The sequence below is a fragment of the Odontesthes bonariensis genome, chromosome 2, assembly GCF_027942865.1.
Source record: "Odontesthes bonariensis isolate fOdoBon6 chromosome 2, fOdoBon6.hap1, whole genome shotgun sequence".
NCBI classification, from domain to species: domain Eukaryota; kingdom Metazoa; phylum Chordata; class Actinopteri; order Atheriniformes; family Atherinopsidae; genus Odontesthes; species Odontesthes bonariensis.
This window is the reverse complement of record NC_134507.1, coordinates 45,165,088-45,188,368: the sequence shown is the minus strand read 5'-3', so window position 1 is coordinate 45,188,368 and position 23,281 is coordinate 45,165,088. Positions and strand designations below refer to the sequence as shown.

The window sequence follows — 23,281 nt, the reverse complement described above, 5'->3', positions numbered from 1 at the left end:
TGCCTCCCAAACTGGCAGCTGGTTCCACAGAGAGGGGCCTGATAACTGAAGGCTCTGCCTCCCAAACTGGCAGCTGGTTCCACAGAGAGGGGCCTGATAACTGAAGGCTCTGCCTCCCAAACTGGCAGCTGGTTCCACAGAGAGGGGCCTGATAACTGAAGGCTCTGCCTCCCAAACTGGCAGCTGGTTCCACAGAGAGGGGCCTGATAACTGAAGGCTCTGCCTCCCAAACTGGCAGCTTATTCCACAAGAGAGGGGCCTGATAACTGAAGGCTCTGCCTCCCATTCTACTTTTAGAAACTCTGGGAACCTCAAGTAAACCTGCAGTTTGGGAACGAAGTGCTCTGTTAGGAAAATATCTTACAATGAGATCTTTAAGATATGATGGAGCTCGGTCATTAAGAGCTTTATATGTAAGGAGAAGAATCTTAAATTCTATTCTGAATTTAACAGGGAGCCAATGAAAAGAAGCTAAAACTGGAGAAATATGATCTCTGCTGTTAGTTCTCATCAAAACTCTGGCTGCAGCATTTTGGATCAACTGAAGGCTTTTCAGAGAATATGTGGGACAGCCCAATAATAAAGAATTACAGTAGTCCAATCTTGAAGTAACAAATGCATGAATTAGTTTTTCTGCATCACTCTGAGACAAGATGTTCCTGATTTTAACAATATTACGAAGGTGAAAGAAGGCAGTCCTAGAAACCTGTTTTATATGCGAGTCAAATGATAAGTTCTGGCCAAAAATAACTCCAAGGTTCCTCACTGTAGAACTAGAAGCCAAGGAAATACCATCTAAAGTAACTATATAGCTAGACAATTTCTCCCTGAAGCGCTCAGGTCCAAAGATAACGACTTCAGTTTTGTCTGAATTTAGAAGCAGAAAGTTCTGAGTCATCCAGGTCTTTATGTCTTTAAGACATGCTTGTAGTCTGACCAACCTATTGGTTTCATCTGGTTTTATAGATAAGTACAGCTGAGTATCATCAGCATAGCAATGGAAATTTATGCCATGCTGTCTAATAATGTTACCTAATGGAAGCATGTATAAAGTATTCAGATGACCTCGCCTCCAAAAAATAGAAAAAAGTTACATGTGCCATTATCGCTAATGGTGTTGCAATACGTCTTATCACAAAGTGTCAGAGAGATCTGTAGTTCTTGATAACCCTCGGAGCACATTATTATGGTATGGGAGAGCATACAGAAAATATCAGTTTGGAGAATTAAAAGTTTTCTTGACAATTCAGCTACTGCTAAAAGTTATTCAGAATGGGGGCACAGAAGAGCAAATTTTCCTTACATTTTCTAAAAAACTCAAACCTTGAAAGTTTCCCAGTTGTTCCAGCTTTTGCAATAGTTGTTTACTTTATCACTGTTTTTTCAACCAAAGAATGCCCATGTTGCAAAATGGCCTGTTCCAACATTATTGGGGTTGCGACATTGTGTAGCAACATGGGCGGAGTTAAACGGGCCCCAGTCCATGGAACTGCAGAATTAGTTTATTTCCCATTTCACAGGTGATTCTAATTCTGATTTAGTTAGTTTTTTTAAGCAACCAAGATGTGTAGTCAACATAACTTAAGCCTTATACATTTCTGTGTGTGTGTCCCTGTGCACAGAGATATGGTCTGTGGGATCACGAGGGCCCCCTGGAGGAGCAGAGCCCTTTATCAGAGAGTGGGCAAAACACTACGGAAGGTGATGAAGATGGAAGGAGGATGGGGGAAAGACAAGTAAATGGAGAGGATCACGTAGCCGACATTGTGTCCACCCAGAAAAACCTGGACATCACTGACATGAATCAGCTTGTAAAGGTTGGTGCGCAAATAATTCTTTCTTTGGTCAAAGCTGTGAGATCTCAGTGTGATATTGGGACACATATTTTTAAAGATGCCATAGTTGGAGTGGGTCGTCCAATAACCGGAAGGTTGGCGGTTTGATTCCCACTCTCGCCACTCCAAAAGAGATTGGTGGAACTGACAGCTGGAGGGGTGTCGGTCCACCTCGTCACAGCCGAGGTGCCCTTGAGCAGGGTACCATACCCCCCCATGCTCCCTGGGTGCTGTGAATGGCTGCCCACCGCTCCAGTTAGGGCTGGGCCATATGGACTAAAAGTCATATCTCGATATTTTTTAGCTGAATGGCGATACTCGATATATATCGATATTTTTTCTGTGACGTAATTGGGGTTTACCCCAAAGGATTATAACATATTAGAATATTTTTTTCCCCAGAGGCAAACCCTTTAAAAAACAAACAAACAGTCTATTATAAGTTTAAGCCACGTGTCAAATGTCACATAGGCACCTTTATTAATGTAAACAGAACCTTAAGTGCATCTCTTTGTGCACATTTCAAATACTTAAATAGACAGGGTATCTCTGTGCACAAATAACAAAAGAGCAAAAACAAATGAAAACAAAGGGGTCACAGAGGGGGGGAGGCGGAGCATACAAGTTGTGTGTGTAGGGACACAGGGAGAGGTTGTCATAACGCAAAATTAACTATATCGATACAAGCGATATTGTCCCGTGTTATATCTCGTTTAGAAATATATCGATATATATGAAAATATCGAGATATCGCCCAGCCCTAGCTCCAGTGTATGGCATCTGTCTCTGAGTGTGTGACCCTGTGCATGAGTGTGCCAACAGGTGCCAACCTGGATGGCTTAAAAGCGGAGAACAAATTTTCTGTATATGCGTGACAATAAAATCAAATTTAATCTGATCTTAATCTTCTATTCTTGTTTTATTTTTTTCCTGTCCTCAATGTAGGACAATTTGGATTTTGTTGAAGCAAGTACGAGCTCAGTTACTGCTACCATACCGCCATGTGCTGCTGAACCAGAGTCCACAGGGCCAAGAGGTGGAAAGGAAATGCTGCCTGGGAACAGCAAGATGGATCCAGTGGAAAACATGGAGAGAGATGGTGAACAAGTGACAGTGCAAGTCCCAAAGAAATACAGCAGCATTCGATTTCGCAAAAAAAACAAACAACCCAAAAAGCACCGCAGCAAAGGTTTGTGACTTCATTATTTAAACAGTGTAACTCCTGACTTTATCACCACTGGATTCCCTTACAGTGAATCACATCTATTGACCTGGTGTTGTCCTTTCATCTTCAGTGACACAAAATTACAGGTTGAAATTAGTGATGCTAGTTATTATGTCTATTACAACAAGGCAAAATATTAAATTAAAGAAACACTTCCCTATGAGAGGAACAGCAACTGGCAGAGCTCCTAAAGACTCCAGGACAGGTACAGGACCCTTCCAGTCATCGGAAGCCTGATGCTGCGTGTACACCAAGAGCGACCTACGCTGCCTGGTAGCGGAGGTAGCTGGAGAAGCTTCGCTTGAGAATTCGCTTTGGTAGCTTTGTTCGCTCGTGACGTCACATTTAGAATGTTCAATTTTTAAAGGCCCCGCGGCTGTGCAGCAGAAAAAGAACAAAGGAGGAAAGTGAGGGCAGGGACACGAATAAACGTGTTGTTATTTACAATTTGTTATACAAGATATACATCACGTTACAAATGATGTAAAACTACATTAGGTACACCTGAGAAGAGCAGGAATAGCAGAGGCAGCTGTGAAAATAAACTAAATTCGAAATAAATCCGAAATAAAACTTAATTGCAGTGAGAAAGGCATGCGTGGGGTTACTACACTATTGTAAAGCACTCGACACGGCAATTGCAACAGTCTCAGGATTAAACGACTATTGTTTGGATAGGGCCTAAACTAATGGCCAAAGAACCAGTTAAAAATTAACCAGTTAAAAAGTGTTGTTGCAATCCCGCTGAAACTATGTAGGAACCAAAGTTTACACGTCTGTTTCCGCGAACCCCGCGGATTGTCGGACCTCTACAATCTGTGGATTGTCATTGGTTTTCGCCGAAACGCGTCATAGCTCACTACCATAATGTTAGCTTGAGTTTAATCGCTGGAATCCGCTCTGGTAGCTCAGTTAGCTCACCCTCCATAGAGAAATAATGATTTCCGGCGCTCAGATAGCGTAGGTTGCTCTTGGTGTACACAAGGCCTTAGTGGCCTTAGTGGCACTGGATCGATGTTTGGCCAGAGTCTACTGTCATGAGGTGTAGAGGTGAAGGACCCAAATAAATGATCAAACGGTTGAATAATACAACTAAGGAGATCGATGAAACTACTAAAGCTGGGTTAAAGCTAATAATAATGACCTAAATCTTTAATTTAATAAAATTCTGGAACGACAGTGGTGAACAGTCATCTTTGAGAAAGAAATGTTGCCAGAAGAAAATCTTGAATGATTGTGAAAGGGGATCATTTAAATCTGGTGGAATCTGAAGAAAAGCAACTGTAGAAATCACTGCAATGTTTAACAGTGAAATTCAGAGCACTTCCACACACATACACACACACACACACACACACACACACACACACACACACACACAATGGGAAAATAATTCAAATTATTGGGACTGAAAAGTTGTGTGGTCTTCAGTAAAATCCATCCATCCATCCATCCATCCATCCATCCTCTTCTGCTAAGTGGAGGTCGGGTCACGGAGGCAACAGATCCAGGAGGGAAACCCAGACATTGCTCTCCCCTGCGACCCTCTACAGCTCCTCCTGGGGGATCCCAAGGTGTTCGTAACCGGGCATCCTAACGAGATGTCCAAACCACCTCAGCTTACTCTTTTCCATGCAGAGGAACAGCGGCTCTACTCCAAGCTCCTCCCGGATGGTTGAGCCCTGCATCCCTCTGAAGAAAACCCATTTCAGCAGCTTGTATCCGCAACCTCACTCTTTCTGTCAGATATCGTGACCATAGGTGAGGGTTGGTACTAAGATGGATGAGTAAATCGAAGGTTTTGTCTTCTGGCTCAGCTCCCTCATTACAGCTGGTTATGTCCCAGTCTGTCTGGCCAGCTCTCACTCCAACCTACAAGACCCTGAGATAACTCCTCCGTCTGAGGCAGGGACTCATGGCGGAGGACTCATGCGTGGGTTCTCTCCGGGTACTGCGGCTTCCTCCCACCATCCAAAAACATGCCTGTTAGGTTAACTGGTGACTGTAAATTGTCCTTAGGAGTGAGTGTGAGTGTTTGAATTACAGCTGGAAGCCTGAGTGAGAAATCTGACCGGTCTTTGCATTTGTTTGATTTGCTGCTCTTCCCGAGTTAATTCTTAATTCTTAATCCTTTAGTTTTGCCTCATACTTTTCTAGTGGAGACCACAACTGAGACTGCAGAATCCAGTAAAGAACCAGTGAAGAAGAAGCTTAAAGGCAGGAGGAGAGAGGCAGCCAGACTGAGAGTAATGGCTGTGGGACACAAGATAAAACACATCTTCACATCTGGGTGAGATGGATATAGAAACTAAAATGTCACAAGTTACCACTGTCACTCTATAGAATAGATGAACAGTATATTCTACATTTTAGTGGTTAAATAAAGAAAGGTTATACAATTTATTTAGTTGGAGTCACAGGAAAACTTAAAGAGCTGTAGTGAATGAGTGAAATCTCATTACTTTATCAGTGCTTTGCTGTTTTCCTCTGCAGCATTCGCAGTGTGAAAAGGCCAGCTCAGGGTTTCTTCCGGAAAATTATCCAAGATGAGTATCGGGTTGCCAATGATTTCTATGCCCTAATGTTCCTGACTGATGTCATTGACTTTGTCATCATCATCTTCGGCTTCTGGGCTTTTGGGGTAAGTTGCCAGAAAGTTGTAATTTTGTGATTAATTAGCAATTGCGTTTGTGAGGCCTTTGATTACTACATTATGTCAAAAACTTTAATAATTTACAACATTAGACATACTGGCCACGGCACCTTTAATAATGAGTCACTATATTTAATAATAAAAAGTATTTTGCATTGGGAACAGAAGCTGATTATCTTCTTTGTTCCCTCAGAAACACAGTGCAGCAGCTGATATAGCCTCCACTCTGTCAGAGGACCAGGTACCTGAGGCCTTCCTCGTGATGCTGCTCATCCAGTTCAGCACCATGATCATCGACAGAGCTTTGTATCTGCGCAAGGCTGTCCTGGGAAAGCTCCTCTTTCAGGTTCATGTCACATATATAGAAATGATATATTTATATACTGCATTCACACACATTTCTGTCTGATTTCAGATTTCCTCATTCATGACATCATAAGTACTGTACAATAGATTCTTTTTAGCCCCGTGTTTCTGCACCCCTTTAATTTAAAACTCTTTCTGATTAGTTACCAGCTTGGGGCAAATGTAAGAGTTGAAATTTTACTGGAACTAGGAAGTTTCTGCACTCATTAACTTAAACGCTTTTGTATTCTTGCTTTTGTATTCTTTTTCATACATCTATCTGTTTATCATCCTGTTATCCAGGTGATCCTTGTTTTTGGGATTCACTTCTGGATGTTCTTCATCCTGCCTGCGGTCACTGAGAGGTACTGTCAAATCAAATTGGGTTTTTCGTTGTAGCATTTGTGTTCAATGATTTCATCACCAGTGGTGTATTTTATATGTGCAATTTGGACTGTTTAGAAAAAACTCATGTAAAGATGTCATTACACTAATGCTTTACAGTTACATAAAGATATGTAAATCCCCTGGAAAGGAAAGATTTTTTTTTGGAAAAGGAACATATTCAGTCCTCCTTAAAAAGCAGTGGTGTGATGTACCTGATAAGTATTCAATATGATTTAATCAATTAGAATATCGGTTGATGTGATGAAAAAGTCAGTTCCCCTTTGGCCTCTGAAGCTACAACACTAAACTTGATACAGACATTTTGATATTTATTGCCTTTTTGAACTTTTTGGTGATTTATTAGTGCTTCGGATCAGTATCTAATGACATGTCCAGTTCTGGTCGACCAGGCCAATGGCTTCTTATTTACTTTCATGAGCTGCAAAATTTCTTTTGTGCAGCGTGTTCAAAGATTACAAGCTGCCCAGAGGCAGAAAAACAAACAAGCAGCAAATGCACCACCATGTTTCAGTGTTAGTCAGCAGATCTTCACCTGAAAGTGTCTTTTGTCTGTGTCTAACATATTTCCTGTACTTTGATATTTTCCTGGGATTTAACTGGCTTGTACTGTGATGTCACGTTGAGCACCAACTCTACTTTAGTGTCTGTTCATACAAATGAATCCCATTTGTCTTTCAGTTTCGCCATTGCACCAACTACTGCTTTGGTTCTGAAGTTTTCGCTAAAGGAGAATGAGCCAACTGGGCATTATTAATGTAGACAGAACACCAACTACTGGGCTGGCTCAATTATTTTTGTTTTAGTTTGTGGGAATTACTACACTCTGTCTGAACAGAGATTTCAAAGTTTTAAACCATGTTAAATTGCGCTTGAATTTGAAACGTTGTTACACAAAATTTTTAACGAACATGAAATGAAAAGGAAAAAAAACAGAAATTATTTTCGCTTCATATAGATCAACAACATTAGTCATTGTGTAGAGTTGTTGCTAGCCTGGCGACGCCATCCTACGTACTTCCGCCCAAAGATTTTGGCTCCGCACATAGTCTGGCCAAATCCCCCTACCTCGGTTTGCTCAGTGTTTTGCCAATCAGCAAACAGTTGCGAGTGGTGACGCAGAACTCATGCGCGGAGTCCATTGTAGTCCATATAATTGTAGTTCAACCGCAGCGGAAATAAACATGGCGACGGAAGAACGCTAGAAGCTATCCATGAAGTTGTCTCAACTCTGGAGAGCATTACAAAATTAAAACAAGAGCAAGAGGAATGCCTCGTCAATTTTGTTAGTGGCAAGGATGTCGTAGCTCTCCTTCCAACTGGCTTTGGGAAAAGTTTGATTTATCAAATGGTACCGGTATAATGAGAGCGGATGTGGGAAGCGTGATTCGCGAGCTAGAGCCTCGCGAGAGTAAGCATGAACCTCGGCGCATAACCAACGTCATTTCTAAACATTATGATTGGTTAAGGGAACTCCGTTACTCCAATGAATTTAAGTTGCTGAGTAAGGTCCCGCCCTCCATGGAAACGGATTCCTCTTGGGTTTTCCCAGACTGTTTGACAGAGTCAACAGTCGGCTTTCGCCCAGGCTAAGTTGTTGCTGTTGGCAGGAATGATCTTCTGTACTGTTATTTGTTGCAGTGGAGCTGAAGAAGCCTCTTACTGAAAACACTTGCTGTTTGATCACTATGTTTAGTGCAGGGTGTGCAGTGTTGTCCATCATGTTGAGTAGCTTATGCCATGTATTTCATGGCATAATCAGCCTCATATTTTATTCTTCTATGCTTAAAGACATGGTTGGTCATCCTGTTCAGAAACACATTTTGTAATACTGGGTGAAATGGTCCGTCTATCCTGAGAGAAATCTATACCAGATGTATTTAGAAAAAGGGACGAAAATAATCAGACCTCTGTGGCAGCTACAGGACTGAGAAAAAGCTGACCAATCCGAGATCAGCGCTGATCTCGGATTGGAGCGCCTACAAAAAACCAATCAGATGCCTCTGCTTTCTGCCTACGCCCCCCTCTGTCGGCTCCCTGCTCCGTGTGCGCACGCGGTTCTACCGGCTTTGGATGAAGCACTGACGGAATGGGGAGGGGGGGGTGGAGCTTACAGGAGGGGACACTTTCGAATCTTGCTAGCTCTCTTGCTAGCTCTCTAGGATTACCTACCATAGCTTTAATAGATCCTTGCAGCTGACAAATTAACTTTTTATTCATTAATTGAGTGGATGGATGGATGGATGGATGGATGGATGGATGGATGGATGGATGGATGGATGGGTGGGTGGGTGGGTGGATGGATGGATGGATGGGTGGATGGATATGATTAAGAAGCATCTTATACCAACGTATTTCTATTTCCAGTATAATCTTGGATATTAAATGAAAATTAAAATGATATATTTCCTTTGTGCTAAACCGAGATCAGTTTTAATTGTGCAACTTGGGAGTTTAAGTATAAATATGGGTTTACCTGTTTTAAACTTAGCTTTATTTATCTCTGATTAGAACTAACATTACATTCTGAGTGTCAGGGTTTTGAACAAGACCAGTCTTATCTCCTTCTCCCAAAGGAGCTTGTGATCTTTGGCACCTGAACTGGAACGTACCATTCCAGTAGATGGGACAAATGCACTCACGTTTTTATATGGCTGAGTTATTTGAATGAAGGAAATCACTACAAAAATTCAACTAAATGTGTAAATTGTCTGTATATCTCACATACGCTTCACCCAGAGTCAAATTGCTGAGAAAATGTAAGAAACAAGTTAAGAAATATTTTTTGACATGACTATATCGACTATTGTGAATCAGATTGAAGGAAATTTATCATCTTTGTTTCTCCTTTGTCTGTTTAGGATGTTCAATCAGAACTTTGTGGCGCAGCTCTGGTACTTTGTGAAGTGTATTTACTTCGGCCTGTCAGCCTATCAGATCCGCTGTGGATACCCAACTCGTATCCTTGGCAACTTCCTCACCAAGAAATACAACCATCTCAACCTGTTTCTCTTCCAAGGGTATGGACACAAAACAAGTTTTGGCAATCTAGTTATGTCTCCCTCAGTGGTGTCTGTGTCTGTATATATTTCTGTTCTGGGCAGAACATAGACTATACCATCTCATGCAAGGATCAGATTCACTTTGTGTGTGTGTGTGTGTGTGTGTAGGTTTCGTCTGGTGCCGTTCTTGGTGGAGCTGCGAGCAGTGATGGACTGGGTTTGGACTGACACCACTCTGTCTCTGTCAAACTGGATGTGCGTTGAGGACATTTATGCCAACATCTTCATCATTAAATGCAGCCGGGAGAATGAGAAGGTATGAAGTGTATGAGGACAGCAACTTTTGTGAGGTTGTTGCTTTGTGTGATCTCGTCTTTGCTGTGAGAAGTTAGACAAAGAATACCATTTCAAATGATTCAGATGACAGCAGGAAAGTATATTTGGAAAAAAATAAGCTTCTCTTAGCAGCTCATTAGATGTCAAACAGTAATCACATAATGACATGCCAATAACTTGAGGGAATTGTCAATAATTTTATTGAATCCAAACGAAACTATAATATAGAACTTTTGTCCTATTCTTTCCAGTGGAAGCATTTTCTCCCCTGCCATGGATGAATATCATTATTTCCTCCTTTGTTGGCAACAACAGCATTGTTGTAGTTGACGCAAGACAAATCACTTTCAAAAGATGTCATTTTTATCAGCTTTGCAAACTGTATCCGAAATTATTATTATTGTGAGAATGTTTAACAGCATTCTCACAATAATAAAGGGAAACAGAAAAACAATAAAACTGGAAAACATTACATCTTTTCAGCATACTCACAATAACAGGAAGTCATCTCTCTTTTTTTCAGAAATACCCCCAACCTAAAGGACAGAAGAAGAAGAAGATTGTGAAATATGGCATGGGTGGACTTATCATCTTCTTCTTGATTTGCATCATCTGGTTTCCCCTGCTCTTCATTTCATTGGTCAGATCAGTGGTGGGTGTGGTTAACCACCCCATTGATGTCACAGTCACTGTCAAACTGGGAGGATATGAGGTAATCAGCGATATCTGAGTATTTATAGATTTATTATTGTACATGAACATGTATTTGCAGCTCTCCTACAACTGTAAACACAGAGCTTATGAACTGGAAGTACGGAGCGCGCTGCTCAGTCTGCCACCATCCTCAACACACTTCTGTATCTTAGCAAGTAGTTGCTTGTTAGGGTTTATTGTTATTGTTATTATTGTTATAATTGTTATTATGAAAAGGAAAGATATATTTTTAGAATGTTGATGCAAAATGTACATAAGTTACATGTGTTTTTTTCCCTGTATGTTCCAGCCCCTGTTCACCATGAGTGTGCAGCAGCAGTCAATCCAGCCTTTTGCAAAGACTGAATATGACCAACTGACCAAAGAGTTTGGAGACAATGCTGTGCGTAGTGATCTTCCTGATTTAAATGTTCTCAATTAACTGTTATGATGTGTATTTCTTTCTGTTGGCCGGTTCACCCTTTTGTCTGTGCAACCTCAGAAAACCACTTAAACAGTTAATTAAATTCTGTTCAATTCAGTTTGATTTATATAGTCAAATGACAACAAATGTAATCTCAAGGCACTTCAAAGATGCAGTCCAATCCAAGCCAGTTAGATCCAATTCATTGCAATACAATCAAATCACATTCATTTTATTTTAAATTAGTCCAATTAAACAGAGCCAATTAAAAAAATAAAAAAATAAATCAAATCTATGGTCCCATGCTGTTGGTGTGGCTGAAAAAGAAGCGTGTCTGGGCTCACCCCTAGGGATTGGTTAAAGAGCTCCACAGAGAGTTGCTGCTCTATCACATCAGAAGTATAGATGGTTCAGGCATCTGCTCAGGATGCTTTCTTGGTGCCGGGGAGGTCTTTCTGACACAACCCACTAGGAGAAGGTCTTGGGGTGGGCCCAGAACTTGCTGGAGAGATTCTAACTTTGTTCTGGCTGGAAACTGATTGATGTTCCCTCAGAAGAGATGGAAGAGGTGAGTGGTGAGGAAGACCTGGGGATCTCCACTCCCAATGCTACTGGCACGACCCGGTCCCAGCAAAAATGTCAGAAAATGGATGGATGTGTTGCACATGTGTTAGCACTGCTTATCAGCCAGCCACACAAACAAAGCTGTCAGCGCTCCATCTTAAGTTAACTTTTTATTCAAAACACTGAACATTCAAATCTCTTTTGATTTTGCTTACTGGGTTTTTTGTATAATTGTGATCAGGTTGCCATGCAGTTCATCACTCTCTACAGTTATGAAGATATTGTGACTGCCATGATTGAAGGTAGTTCAGGATCGGTTTGGAGGATCAGTCCCCCCAGCCGACAGGAACTCATTAAAGAACTGCTTGGAAGTCCAGTTGACCTCACTCTCCGCCTCGCCTGGAATTTCCAGAGGTAAGACTTTTGCTGTGTTAAAAAATTTGTATTTTTGTAAATTTTGCTGAATTATTTCCAATCGGCCCTCTCTTTGCCAACGCTAACTTAGCATGCTTAAGCTTATGACAAGGTGGAGCTTTGTGCTCAGGGCCTACCATGGGGTGCATTTCTAGAAAACCACCCCCTTCACGAATTGCTGTGCAAGAATAGAACAGTGGTATTATCTCTGCCCTTTACAAATACATAACAGTGGCCTCTTACAAATCCCTTCCACTGTGTGGAGAAAGGACATTAATTAGACTGGCATTCCATTTGGCTTAATATAACTCTGTCATCTAGAGATTTAAACCACCAGATGATACATTACAATTTTACCCATATATCTTATTTCACCCCTCAAAGACTGTAACAGATGAAGTTTAGAGATGATCCGTACTGAGGTTTTTGTTCAAGAAATGAAATGGGTACCTACATTCATATGATTTGGCAGTGCCCGGAGGTTGACAGATTTTGGTTAAATATTTCAAGCATCCTGTCTTTTGCATAGAGCTGTCCCTCAATCACGGCACTTGTTTCTGCTCAACGATACTTCATCGTTGAAGCTTAGTGTCAATGAAAAACGACTTTCGTTAGCCGGACTTACAGCTGCAAAAAAAAAAGATTGCTTGTTGCTGGAAATAGCCAAATATGCTGCCAGCGAGGGAAGGGCTATCGAACTATGAGGAGATCGCTCAGATGGAGTTGTCTACAGCACGACTTCGTCATGCCAAGGCACAAGATGTCTCCTGCTGGTCAAGGCTTCTACAAAGGATCTGTGCCCTATTGTAGCAGTATGAATTTTTGTTTTATGTTGAAATCACCTGTGGGATCCCTGGGAGGGAAGGGGTAAGGGTTATGAGTGAGTGATCGTATGGGTGAGGGAAGATGTTCTACATGTTTGTTTTTTTATGTTTTTTTTTTATTTTTATTTTTTATTATTTTATATATATGTATTTGTTTTACCATACATATATATATATTCTGTATATACTCTTTTTCTTTTTATTCTTACTATATTTGTTGCTGTATGTGTTTTTGTACTTGTCTTGTGCAGGCCTGTAAGTTCTCCCTTGTCTTGGGCTCACTACCAGGGTTGGGGCAGATACAGCTGCCATTAGCTGCATTCCCACTGTAGGAACCTTTGGCAGTTCCTATTACCTTTTAATCCACGGGGCCGTTTTCTCCCGCATTCGCACATACAGGAACTCGGGACCACGGCCCTCAGTTCCTGGAACCATTTCAGCTCCTTCTCCTCAGCTGGGTCTGTTCTGGGTTCTATAGGAACACATCTGACGGAGGTGTTTGGTGGTTGGTAGCTCCGCCCCTTGTCATGTTGTCAGGCTGAAAGTCTGATTTATCCTGAGTGGCCACATTATAAAATGACAGCTCAAACCCTCACCTCAAAACAAACCTTTGTTTTTATATAGATCTAAAAGACATACTGTAACTTGAACAATCTTATGATAGTGTATAAAACACATTCTATGGATAGCTGTCATCTGTAAGGGCCCGTGTCCACTGAGTGTTGCTGTTTCATCAAAGAATGAAACAACCATGATGACACCAGTGCTTTTTTGAAAAGTTGAGAGATATTATACTTCAAGCACTCAAAGCAGGCACAGAAGAGTGCTCTGAAAATGCTGCTTGGAACATTTCCCAAACTGTTCCCAAATGCAGCTGCACAGGATCTCTCCTCATTGGGAATAACTGGTGCTCTGAAAGTAGTACCAAGTAGACAGGAGCCCTAATGCAGTTTATCTCTTATATCAATGATAACACTGGGTAAATGCAAGAAATCTTTGCATCTTTGTGTTCCTAAAAGTCATTGTCTCTCTGAATATTTCATGTGACAGGGACCTGGGGAAAGGTGGGACAGTTGAACACACCTTTGACAAACATTCTATCGATCTGGAACCTGGAAACCCAGTCAGAGCAGACCTGGCATCATTACTGGTTGGCAATCGCACTGAGCCTGTGTAAGTTTTACCCAGCGGAGGGAGGATACGGTTTTAACCGTGAAGTTGTATTTAACAGGTTTTATCTCGTCCCTTTCCTAGGTTTGTTCCTGATATGTTCCCTAACTACATCCGTGCCCCTAATGGAGCTGAGGCGAAACCAGTCAGTCAACTCTATAAAGGTCAGAGTTCACATAATAAATAAGTTTTTTTTTGTATGTTTCAGGGTGTTAAGATAAATACTATGTCATATTCTGGGTCAGACTACAGAACCATGGAAGGAGAAGGCAGAACACCCAGAGAGTCAACTTTGTTCTCGAGATCAGGAATCAATGGAAACAATCAAATGTCAGGAGGCATTATCATTCATAAACATCAAAATGAAAAAAAATATACTTGAGAAAAGCTTTTGTTCAATCAGTAGCTTTGTGCAACTGGGTGAAAATGCCTGTTTGGTGTCAGTAATAGAATGAGGAATAGAATCAGGCTGCAGAATAGTGACATTCTGTGGGACTCTATTGCCCCTTTTCCACCGCCGAGCTAGCCCTACTCTACTCGGTTCGATATAGCCCGACACTACACCACACGACACGGGACCAGTACCACGACCTCTTCCACCCAAACCGTGACCTGGAAGTGGGCGGAGTCGGCCCGTTCACCACTAACGTGACGTCGGTTTCAGGTGACTACAAAGTGTCACGCCGCGGTTAGTCAAAAGTAAACACAACGATGGAGTGTAATGTGTAATGCAGTTGACAATCCATATTGTTTAGTTAAACCAAGCTCTTTATTAAAAAAGACCATACAAAAGTAAACAGCAGGAGTTGTCTATACAGGCGTCGACGCCAGTGTTGGTGCCGGTGGAATGCAGATAGCAGCTGTTGCCTCAGCTGCAGATTGCGATGCCAGTGTTGGTTCTGAAGCCTGCGGGATTGGAGGATCTTCGCTGACCTCAGCAACCGAACACTCATCGGTTGCACAAACCGAGTCTTGAGGGAAAAAAAATAAAAAGTGTGAACATATGAAACGCATACACGTAACCGCATAGGTGAGACACTGTGCTAGCCTTCCAAAACAGCGTTGTTTGCTAGCTCACTCAGAACAACTTACATGAGACACCTGTGTAACTTTTTACACAAGTTAAAGACTGAACATGTGTGTTACGATATAAAACATGCATTTGTTAAGATATAAGCGTTGCACCAAGGGGATAAGAACAACACTTACCATTTTCCATCGCCTCCAACAAAGACGTCGCCGTATCCACGCCACTCTCCTTGCCCCGGTTCGCCGGGCGGTGCCCGTAAATGCTAGCCTGACTACGTCATACTCACGATTCTAGTCAGAATGTGAGTCTGATACCGCTCAATAGAGATTTGAGTATGGGGCGTGTTTCAACCGAACCAGGAGAAAAAATGCCTCTTCGCTCAATTGGATAGACCTACAACCAATCAGAGCAACGTAGTATGTGACGTAGATTAAGCAACACACACTAGTTGTAGGAAGGACGGCAAAAACATATTTTCTATCGATAAAAGCGTTCCTCTGTTCGTCTTTCAAAATGAATGCAATGTGGAGATCCTGTAGAACAGACTCGATGGCAGAATCTACACACCCTAGCTCTCCAGCGGCAGCCATGTTCAGCTCTTTAGTGACGTAGTCGATAATGTCCCTGTTGATCATCTGTCCATCATCGTATAAAGCCCGCCCTGGCAATCTGATTGGGTCGACCGATTCTTGGTCGGGCATAATGATTTCCCAACTGAGCAGAGCCAGACCCAACTTCCCGACCAAAACTTTTATGGGCGGGGCTAAGTTCCGCTGGCACCCAGGCTACGTAAATGCCGTCCATTTGGTCGAACCACTTCCATGTCTTTCGGTTTGACCCACTCCTGCTGTTGTGGTCCTTTACCTCCCGGTAATCGCTCTTCAGCTTCTTCAGCTTGTCTCAGCACTGCTGAGAATTCCGGTGATAGCCATGGCTAGCCATCAGCTTGGCTGGAACACCTTCTCATTTCGTATCGCTCCGTCCAGTTCCTTCTGTATGCGGTCCTCGGCCACCACACACAGAAAGGTCTACACCTCGCTCATCGTCCATGGGTTGGCTTTCCTTCTCTGGTCTTCCATCTTCGCAATTCTGTTTATTCTCTGTTGCTCTCGCAGGTGTGTTTTCATACATGGCGGGTGATATTTAAAGCTCCCCGAGCTTCGTCGCGTGTGTGACGTAATTTCACCTGACCAATCAGTGGACAGCACTGATCACGTGAGGTTTTAGCACCGACTAGTACCGACTAGACCCACCTCTGAAGCAGGTGCTAGCCGGTGCTAAAAATCGTAACGGGTCCCACCTTCAACCCGCGGTGGAAAATCTCCCAATCAGGGTAGAGTCGTACCGGTATGAAAATGTTCGGTGGAAAAGGGGCATTATAGTGGTCAACTTGACAAGAAAAGTGCTACTAACCTTTTATCTAGAAAACTTAGAGAAAACACACTGATCCTTCAGGATAAAGGTTCAACCTGTCAGCTGAGTTTCTGTAATTATCTGCTGTGTGTTTCAGAAACTGTACTCTTATTTGAAGCTCTCAGACAGAATGAAGTCTTTTCTGAGGAAACTTCTCCTTAAGAAATCACAAACTGACCAGTGTTTCTTTGTCTGAGGCGTTAATATCCAAAAATCCTTTTTATATGCTCTTGAGTTGATGGTAAGCCACTATGTAAAAATTCAGCCTTTTGTCTCATTTTGAACACCTGCGTCTATGTTTGTTATGTGTTTAACACTTGGTGGGGGGGCGTAGCTCAGGAGGAAGTTGCCTGCCAATTGGAAGGTCGGTGGTTCTACTCCCAGCTTCAATTCCAAGTGCTGTTTGTGTGTGAGAGAATGGGTGAATGTGGTACGTAGTGTTAAAGCGCTTTGAGTGCTCGGAGAGCGCAATACAAGTACAGTCCATTTACCATGTCACTGGTGGTCTTGTAGGTAATGAAGATGGTTACGTGAATATAACCCTGTCCCTGAAGAGTGACCGCTCAATGAACAGCACTGGGAACCAGGAGTGGTGGGACATCGCCATTGCAGGCTGCGTCCCCTCCTCGTGTGACGTGCTGCCCATGGTCATATTCAACGACAAAGTCAGCCCCCCCAGCCTGGGCTTCCTGGCTGGATATGGGTAAGAAACACACCATCCAAAACATGTAGGGGAGGGTGGATATACACCGAATAAAAAAAAGAAATGGTCTTCATTCAGAGATGATGAACCATCCACACATGCCAAACTCTGGAATATACCAAGCAATAAGGGAACTTTAATTGTTGCAGTGTTAGCTGGGAAGTGCAGGGGAATAGTTCTTGTGTCATTAAAGCAGCTATATATATATATTTATATTTATATTGGGTTCTGTTGTGCACCTGCTGGGATGTGCTGGTGTGAAAATGATTGACCAAATGATCCGCCCTCCAGTGTTCATTTGTGAAAATGGCTATGATGACAACCCAAGATGAAACGAGTCCAGAGCAAATTCCAATAAGATCCAGTCGAATTCAATCCAATCATAAGACGGTTCACTTCAGCTCATACTGTACTGTGTCAATTTACAAAGAAAAAAGAGAAGAGAAAAAAAGGGAAAGGCATTCATTCCAACAATAAACAGAGGTGCTCAGAGCGCCTGCAATAAGAATATCAGGATTCTGTCTGATACTCATGTATTTTCTGTTCCTGAGGGTAAATACTCCTCTCTCAATTTTCTTTTCAGTATCATGGGTCTGTATGTGTCGGTGGTGTTGGTCATTGGAAAGTTTGTGCGTGGCTTCTTCAGTGAGATTTCCCACTCCATCATGTTTGAGGAGCTTCCCTGTGTGGACCGCATCCTGAAGCTCTGCACGGACATCTTCCTGGTTAGCGTGTGCATGTTAATACTCACTGTTGGAACTATGTCTCACGCACACATATCACAAACTGTTTTGAGTAAAATAAAATGTTCTAACTTAATAAGTTATTCTTAAACCTAGAAACATTATTATATTATTATTATTATTAGTATTATAAATCCCTCCCTGGATTTAATTAGCCAAATAATAGGTGTAGTTTCAGTTGGTCTGGCCCAGATTCAACAATGCTATGAGACCATAAAGTGAGGTCAGCTGACCACCTGAATATACTGAATGAGCAGTAGATATTTTCTTTGCTGATGGCATGTTCCAAGGTGAAAATGTCAGGATTGATCAGGCTGAACAGACCTGAACATCACTGAGTCTGTGGAATGGGTTTAAGACTTTCCACAGCAGTCCTGAACAGTGAAAGATGTTGGAGAAAAATGAATGAATGAATGACAGAAATGAATGTTGTGATATTGTATAAGCTGTTCAAAAGGTGTAATGGAGACTATGTGCTATAATCAAGGCTAAAAAGATTTTAGAGTGTGAGGTTTCTTGGCCAGGCAATGCATGTGATTAAAAAAACCAGCAAAATTATTGGAGGTATTCTGCAGCATGAATTAAAATCCTCTGTCCCAAATAAATAGTGTCTGTGTTTTAAGGTGCGTGAGACCGGAGAGCTGCAGCTGGAAGAAGAACTTTACTCCAAACTGATCTTCCTCTATCGATCTCCAGAGACCATGATCAAATGGACTCGGGACATCCACAATAGAGACCAGGACTGATGATGATTGCCTGAGCAATTCTGCTGCTCGTGATACGTGAGGCACAATGAAGAGATGCCCAGTGCACAACACATGGGGGGCCTCTCATTCACTCTTATGGACTTGAGACACTTTAAAGAAGATGTACACCAATAGACATGCAATATCGTGCATCTCCTGTTGCTGGAGCCATGCTGTTGTACAGTTACAGCTGCCAGACCTCTTTCATGAAAGCAACCCAAGAACACTGTTTGAACGGGATAGGAGACCCACTGTGGGTGGGCTCTGTGGCAGCTGAGTGCTCAGAACGTCCCAGAAGAGCAAAAACTGCCGTCACCACCATTGTGTTAGTTAATGATCTTTGTTCAATTCCCCACCTCCGTATCGTCCTCGCTGTGAGGGACTCCAGCTGCTGGTTGAAGGAGCTCCAGTTCGCATTTGTTTACTGCTTTTGTCTTCAAACGAGCTAAAGTTACTCCAAAAGGGAAACAAAGCCAGAACACTATTTTTTCTTGTATGGTACAGAAAACAAAATGAAACAAGACACAAAAAAAAATCACTCAAAAATGATGTAAGCAAAGAAAACAACAAGCTAACGATGCTCTATCATTACTTCTCTTTGGGTCTTATATCTGACCTCTGCCTGGCTTTATTTAGTTGTTTACCAGTGGGAAATTAGAAATTCCAATTTCCTATTTGTCGTTGAATGCACCTTAAGTACAGCACAGTAAGAACAGTTACAACAAACATCAATGAAATATTGCTCATATAAGCAATGCTGGTTGCTCCAAACTTAAAGCAGAAAACTGGATTAAGTCCAGAGTTTCTGGAGCTGATGTGTGACTGAGGAACGATGACTTCTCAGTGGTGTTATCAGCCGCCAGCACCTCTTACCTTCTGTGGTGCCTGTTTTAAGAAGTTGGGCCTCCTGACACGATCGTACCAAAGCAGGATCAGTAGCTTTGCAGCTGTGCATGGTCCCAACTACTGATGAGGGAAATGGAAGGATTTCAGAATTAGACTGTAAAAAAGGCAGTTTGTCTCTTTTAATGAAACGTGTGAGACAGCACCACTGCAGGGCTGTCTCTCCAGCTCTGTTCAGCAGCTTGTTTTAGGGGTCCTCTCATCAGTGGGGTGGTCCTCCTTTTGAAATCAATGGTATGGCTTTAAGCTACCAGGCAAATCTAACCATGCTCTTAAACTCCACTCAGAAACCCTTAAAACATGTCGTTTCTGCATGAGAGAGCATACAGTACCAAAGCAGAGAGCAAATCCCACCATACACAGCAAAGTTAAAAACAGAGAAATGGCTTTATTCTCCCACCTACACTGAACTGGTCTGCAGGTCAGAGGCTGGACCATCGTGGCTCACCCACCTTCATGCTGACTCAGTGTCAGGAGAACACGTACAGCACAGGTGTAGTTTCAGGTTGTTCAGCACTCTGCGTCTGTAGACCTCAGCACCCTGTTGCAATAAAAAAGATCGAGGTTTTCAAGCTCTGGATGGCCATTAGTATTTTATTAAAGGAAAAGTGAAGCTGACTGTGCTGGAAAGGGGAGCCAATCAGGTTTTTTACCTTATACTTGTTGGTGTGCATGTGTGCCCATCCTTGCTTTCAGGGAGAGGGGTGCATCTCCGAGCTGTCGGGACTCCATCTGTACGCAGCAGCTGTCTTTAATGAAGAGGTGTTTTTCTTCCGTCATGACACTTGTGATTGAGAAAGATATTGTAAATGGCACTGCTCAGGTTGCTGCTTTCATCTTGTGATAATTATGATCCCATTGTGGGATAACATGTAAAATGAACAATATCTGTAATGTGATTTGCCTGGTCCTATAAATGCCTCGATCTGTCCTGCTCTCAGTTGTTGTCTTGGTTTTTGGAGACTCCTCCCAGTTTTGGTTCATGTTTTCATTCAGGCTGATTCCATTTTTCATGTTCGTGTTTAATCATTTTCTAATCATTTGATGCTTCTGTCTGTCTGCCTCTGCTTGATCCTTTGCCAAGACAAATGTTGAAGTGGAGGAATGGGATCACTGACCATTGTTTGTTGGTGCAGAATCTACCAAGCCACATGACTTCGTACTTGATGCTGGGTTAAAACAGTTTAATGGATTCTTTCTTTGCCTGACCTCAGGTCAGGATCACTTTCATTTCAAAAATTGTGAAAAATAACATTGATCTTAGTGGAAGACGAGTTCTCTCAGGCTCTTGTTTACTTATTTTTGATCACTCTTTAAGTTTCACCTGTATCTTGTTCTGTCTGTAGTTCAATTTTCCTACTTTCTCTGTTCTTTGTCTGCCTCTGAATATTCACTTTCCAGCCCATTTCTTGTGTTTATTTGCCTGGTATGTAGTTGGTTGCATTGGTTTGTCATTTTTTGGATGGATTTGCATGTTTATTTTTAACAGAGATCTGTTCGAAGGAAGTATTATCCAGAGTTCCATGATGAGAGAAAGAACAAGGTTCAAACCTCATCATCCTTTCTTCATCTGCTTCATGTCACCACACCAGTCAGGTTGAGGAGAGTTATTAGGTCAGGTTTAAGCAGTTTCTGACCATTCTTCCAGAAGCTCATCTGTGAGGTCAGACTCTGATGTTGGACAGAAGGCCTGGCTCACAGTCTCCGCTCTGATTCATCCCAAAGGTGTTCTATCGGGTTGAGGTCAGGATTCTACAGGCCAGTCAGGTTCTTCCACACCAAACTGGCTCCTCCATGTCTTTATGGACCTTGCTTTGTGCACTGGTGCGCAGTCATGTTGGAACAGGAGGGGGCCATCCCCAAACTGTTTCCACAGAGCTGGGAGCATGAAATGGTCCAAAATCTCTTGGTGTGCTGAAGCATTCAGAGTTCCTTTCACTGGAACTAAGGGGCCGAGCCCAGCTCCTGGAGAACAGCCCCACACCATAATCCCCCCTCCACCAAACTTTACACTCGGCACAATGCAGTCAGACCAGTACCGTTCCCCTGGCAACCGCCAAACCCAGACTCCTCCATCAGATTGCCAGATGAACCCTGATTGGTCACCCCAGAGAACGCGTCTCCACTGCTGTAGAGTCCAGTGGCGGCGTGCTTTACACCGCTGCATCCGACGCTTTGCATTGCACTTGGTGATGTATGGCTTGCATGCAGTTGCCATGGAAACCCATTCCATGAAGCTCTCTACGCACTGTTACTGAGCTAACCTGAAGGCCACATGAAGGTTGGAGGTCTGTAGCGACTGTCTGCGACTCTGCAGAAAGTTGGCGACCTCTGAGCACTATGAGCCTCAGCATCCTCTGACCCGCTCTGTCATTTTACCTGGCCCACCACTTCCTGGCTGAGCTGCTGTCGTTCCCAATCTCTTCCACTTTGTTATAACACCACTGACAGCTGACTGTGGAATGTTTAGCAGAGAGGAAGTTTCACCACTGGACTTGTTGCACAGGTGGCATCCTATCAGGGTACCATGCTGGAGTTCACTGAGCTCCTGAGAGAGAAACATTCTTTCACAGATGTTTGTAGAAGCAGTCTGCATGCTGAGGGGCTTAAATTTATACACCTGTGGCCATGGAAGTGGTTGGAAGAGCTGAATTAATTCTTTGGATGGGTGAGGGAACACTTTTAGCAATATAGTGTATGTATACTGTGAATATGTGTGTGTATTGCAATTGTCCACCTCCTCCTGGGGGCGGCTGCAGCTAAGTAGGAAGAGCAGTCGCCTACATGTCGAAGTGTCCTTGGGCAAAACACTGAACCCCATGTTGCCAACCGATGCGTTCACCCTGGGGCTTCCACCCAATTGGACATGCCCACAAAAACCTCGAAAGGGAGGCAACAAGAAGGTATCTTAACCATATGCCCGAACCACCTCAACTGACTCTTTAGCAGAGGAGCAGCGGCTCCCTCAGGATGGAGTTCCCTCCGGAAGGAGTTCCCTCCGCATGGCCGAGCTCCTCGCCCTGGCTCTAAGGCTGCCACCCAGCCACCCTCCGAAGGAAACCCATTTCAGCCACTTGTATCCGTGACCTCTTTCTTTCAGTTATTACCCAGATCTTGTGACCATAGGTGAGGGTTGGAACAAAAATGGACAAGTAAACTGAAAGCTTCACCTTTCCGCTCAGTTCTTTCTTGTTAGAATTTGCTTGAAACGCAGGCTGCAGGCCCCGGACCTGGTGGACATCAGGCCCTCCTGCCCTGTGGCAGCTCCCAGGAAACGGAGCTTCTCTCCTCCCGGTCTTCTACATCCACATACCCGTCTCACTTCTGGCTCCTGTACACAGCACACACTCACACACGGAGGCTATTGGGGTGGCGTGTGTGTTCTGTGGGGTGTAGTGGATGGGAACACGTAGATGGTCCCCTTTGCTGCACTCTGCAGCCCCCCGCCCTTGTTTTAATTACACCTTAGACATTACTACTCATCAGACACACACACACACACACACACACACACACGCATTATGTCTTGGAGGGTGGTAGCGCTGAGTGGTATCTGGTGGGCGGGGCTCTTTGGGTATGTAGGCTGCTCTGAGGGCCATGCTCCCAGTCCTATAAGGTTGCCTGCCCCTCAATTTTAATTTCTCACTATTAGACATCGAGGGCCTTTTTCCATCAACAGGGGGGAGGAGTCTCCCATACCTGCCCTCAACCCACTCAAATATTGAAGAGCTAGGGGGCAAGGGGAGGGGTCTTCCCACACCCGTTGCCTTGTTGGTGCCTGGGGCGGGAGGGGCCCTCCTGTACACTGCTTACATATTCTTTCTTCTTTCTCTTTTTCCTAAGACATTCAGCC

General features: G+C 43.2%; 1 protein-coding gene across 3 annotated transcripts in view; it reads left to right on the top strand.

The window, feature by feature from the left end:
• The window catches only part of piezo1 (piezo type mechanosensitive ion channel component 1 (Er blood group)), a 146,516-nt gene extending 126,148 nt beyond the window's left edge, over window positions 1-20,368 (top strand). For 2 of the 3 annotated variants that reach the window (XM_075482342.1, XM_075482335.1), the window contains exons 39-54: window positions 1,623-1,817; window positions 2,781-3,024; window positions 5,197-5,350; window positions 5,554-5,701; window positions 5,907-6,059; window positions 6,362-6,423; window positions 9,325-9,483; window positions 9,634-9,781; window positions 10,325-10,513; window positions 10,805-10,897; window positions 11,724-11,896; window positions 13,771-13,893; window positions 13,975-14,054; window positions 16,847-17,036; window positions 17,620-17,761; window positions 18,403-20,368. In XM_075482342.1, coding sequence (XP_075338457.1) covers window positions 1,623-1,817; window positions 2,781-3,024; window positions 5,197-5,350; window positions 5,554-5,701; window positions 5,907-6,059; window positions 6,362-6,423; window positions 9,325-9,483; window positions 9,634-9,781; window positions 10,325-10,513; window positions 10,805-10,897; window positions 11,724-11,896; window positions 13,771-13,893; window positions 13,975-14,054; window positions 16,847-17,036; window positions 17,620-17,761; window positions 18,403-18,525 — 2,376 coding nt within the window. In that variant the 3' untranslated portion in view covers window positions 18,526-20,368. The remainder of the gene's footprint in view (window positions 1-1,622; window positions 1,818-2,780; window positions 3,025-5,196; window positions 5,351-5,553; window positions 5,702-5,906; window positions 6,060-6,361; window positions 6,424-9,324; window positions 9,484-9,633; window positions 9,782-10,324; window positions 10,514-10,804; window positions 10,898-11,723; window positions 11,897-13,770; window positions 13,894-13,974; window positions 14,055-16,846; window positions 17,037-17,619; window positions 17,762-18,402) is intronic. The other variant, XM_075482351.1, reaches the window with a different exon arrangement.
• The last annotated feature ends 2,913 nt before the right edge of the window (window positions 20,369-23,281 follow it).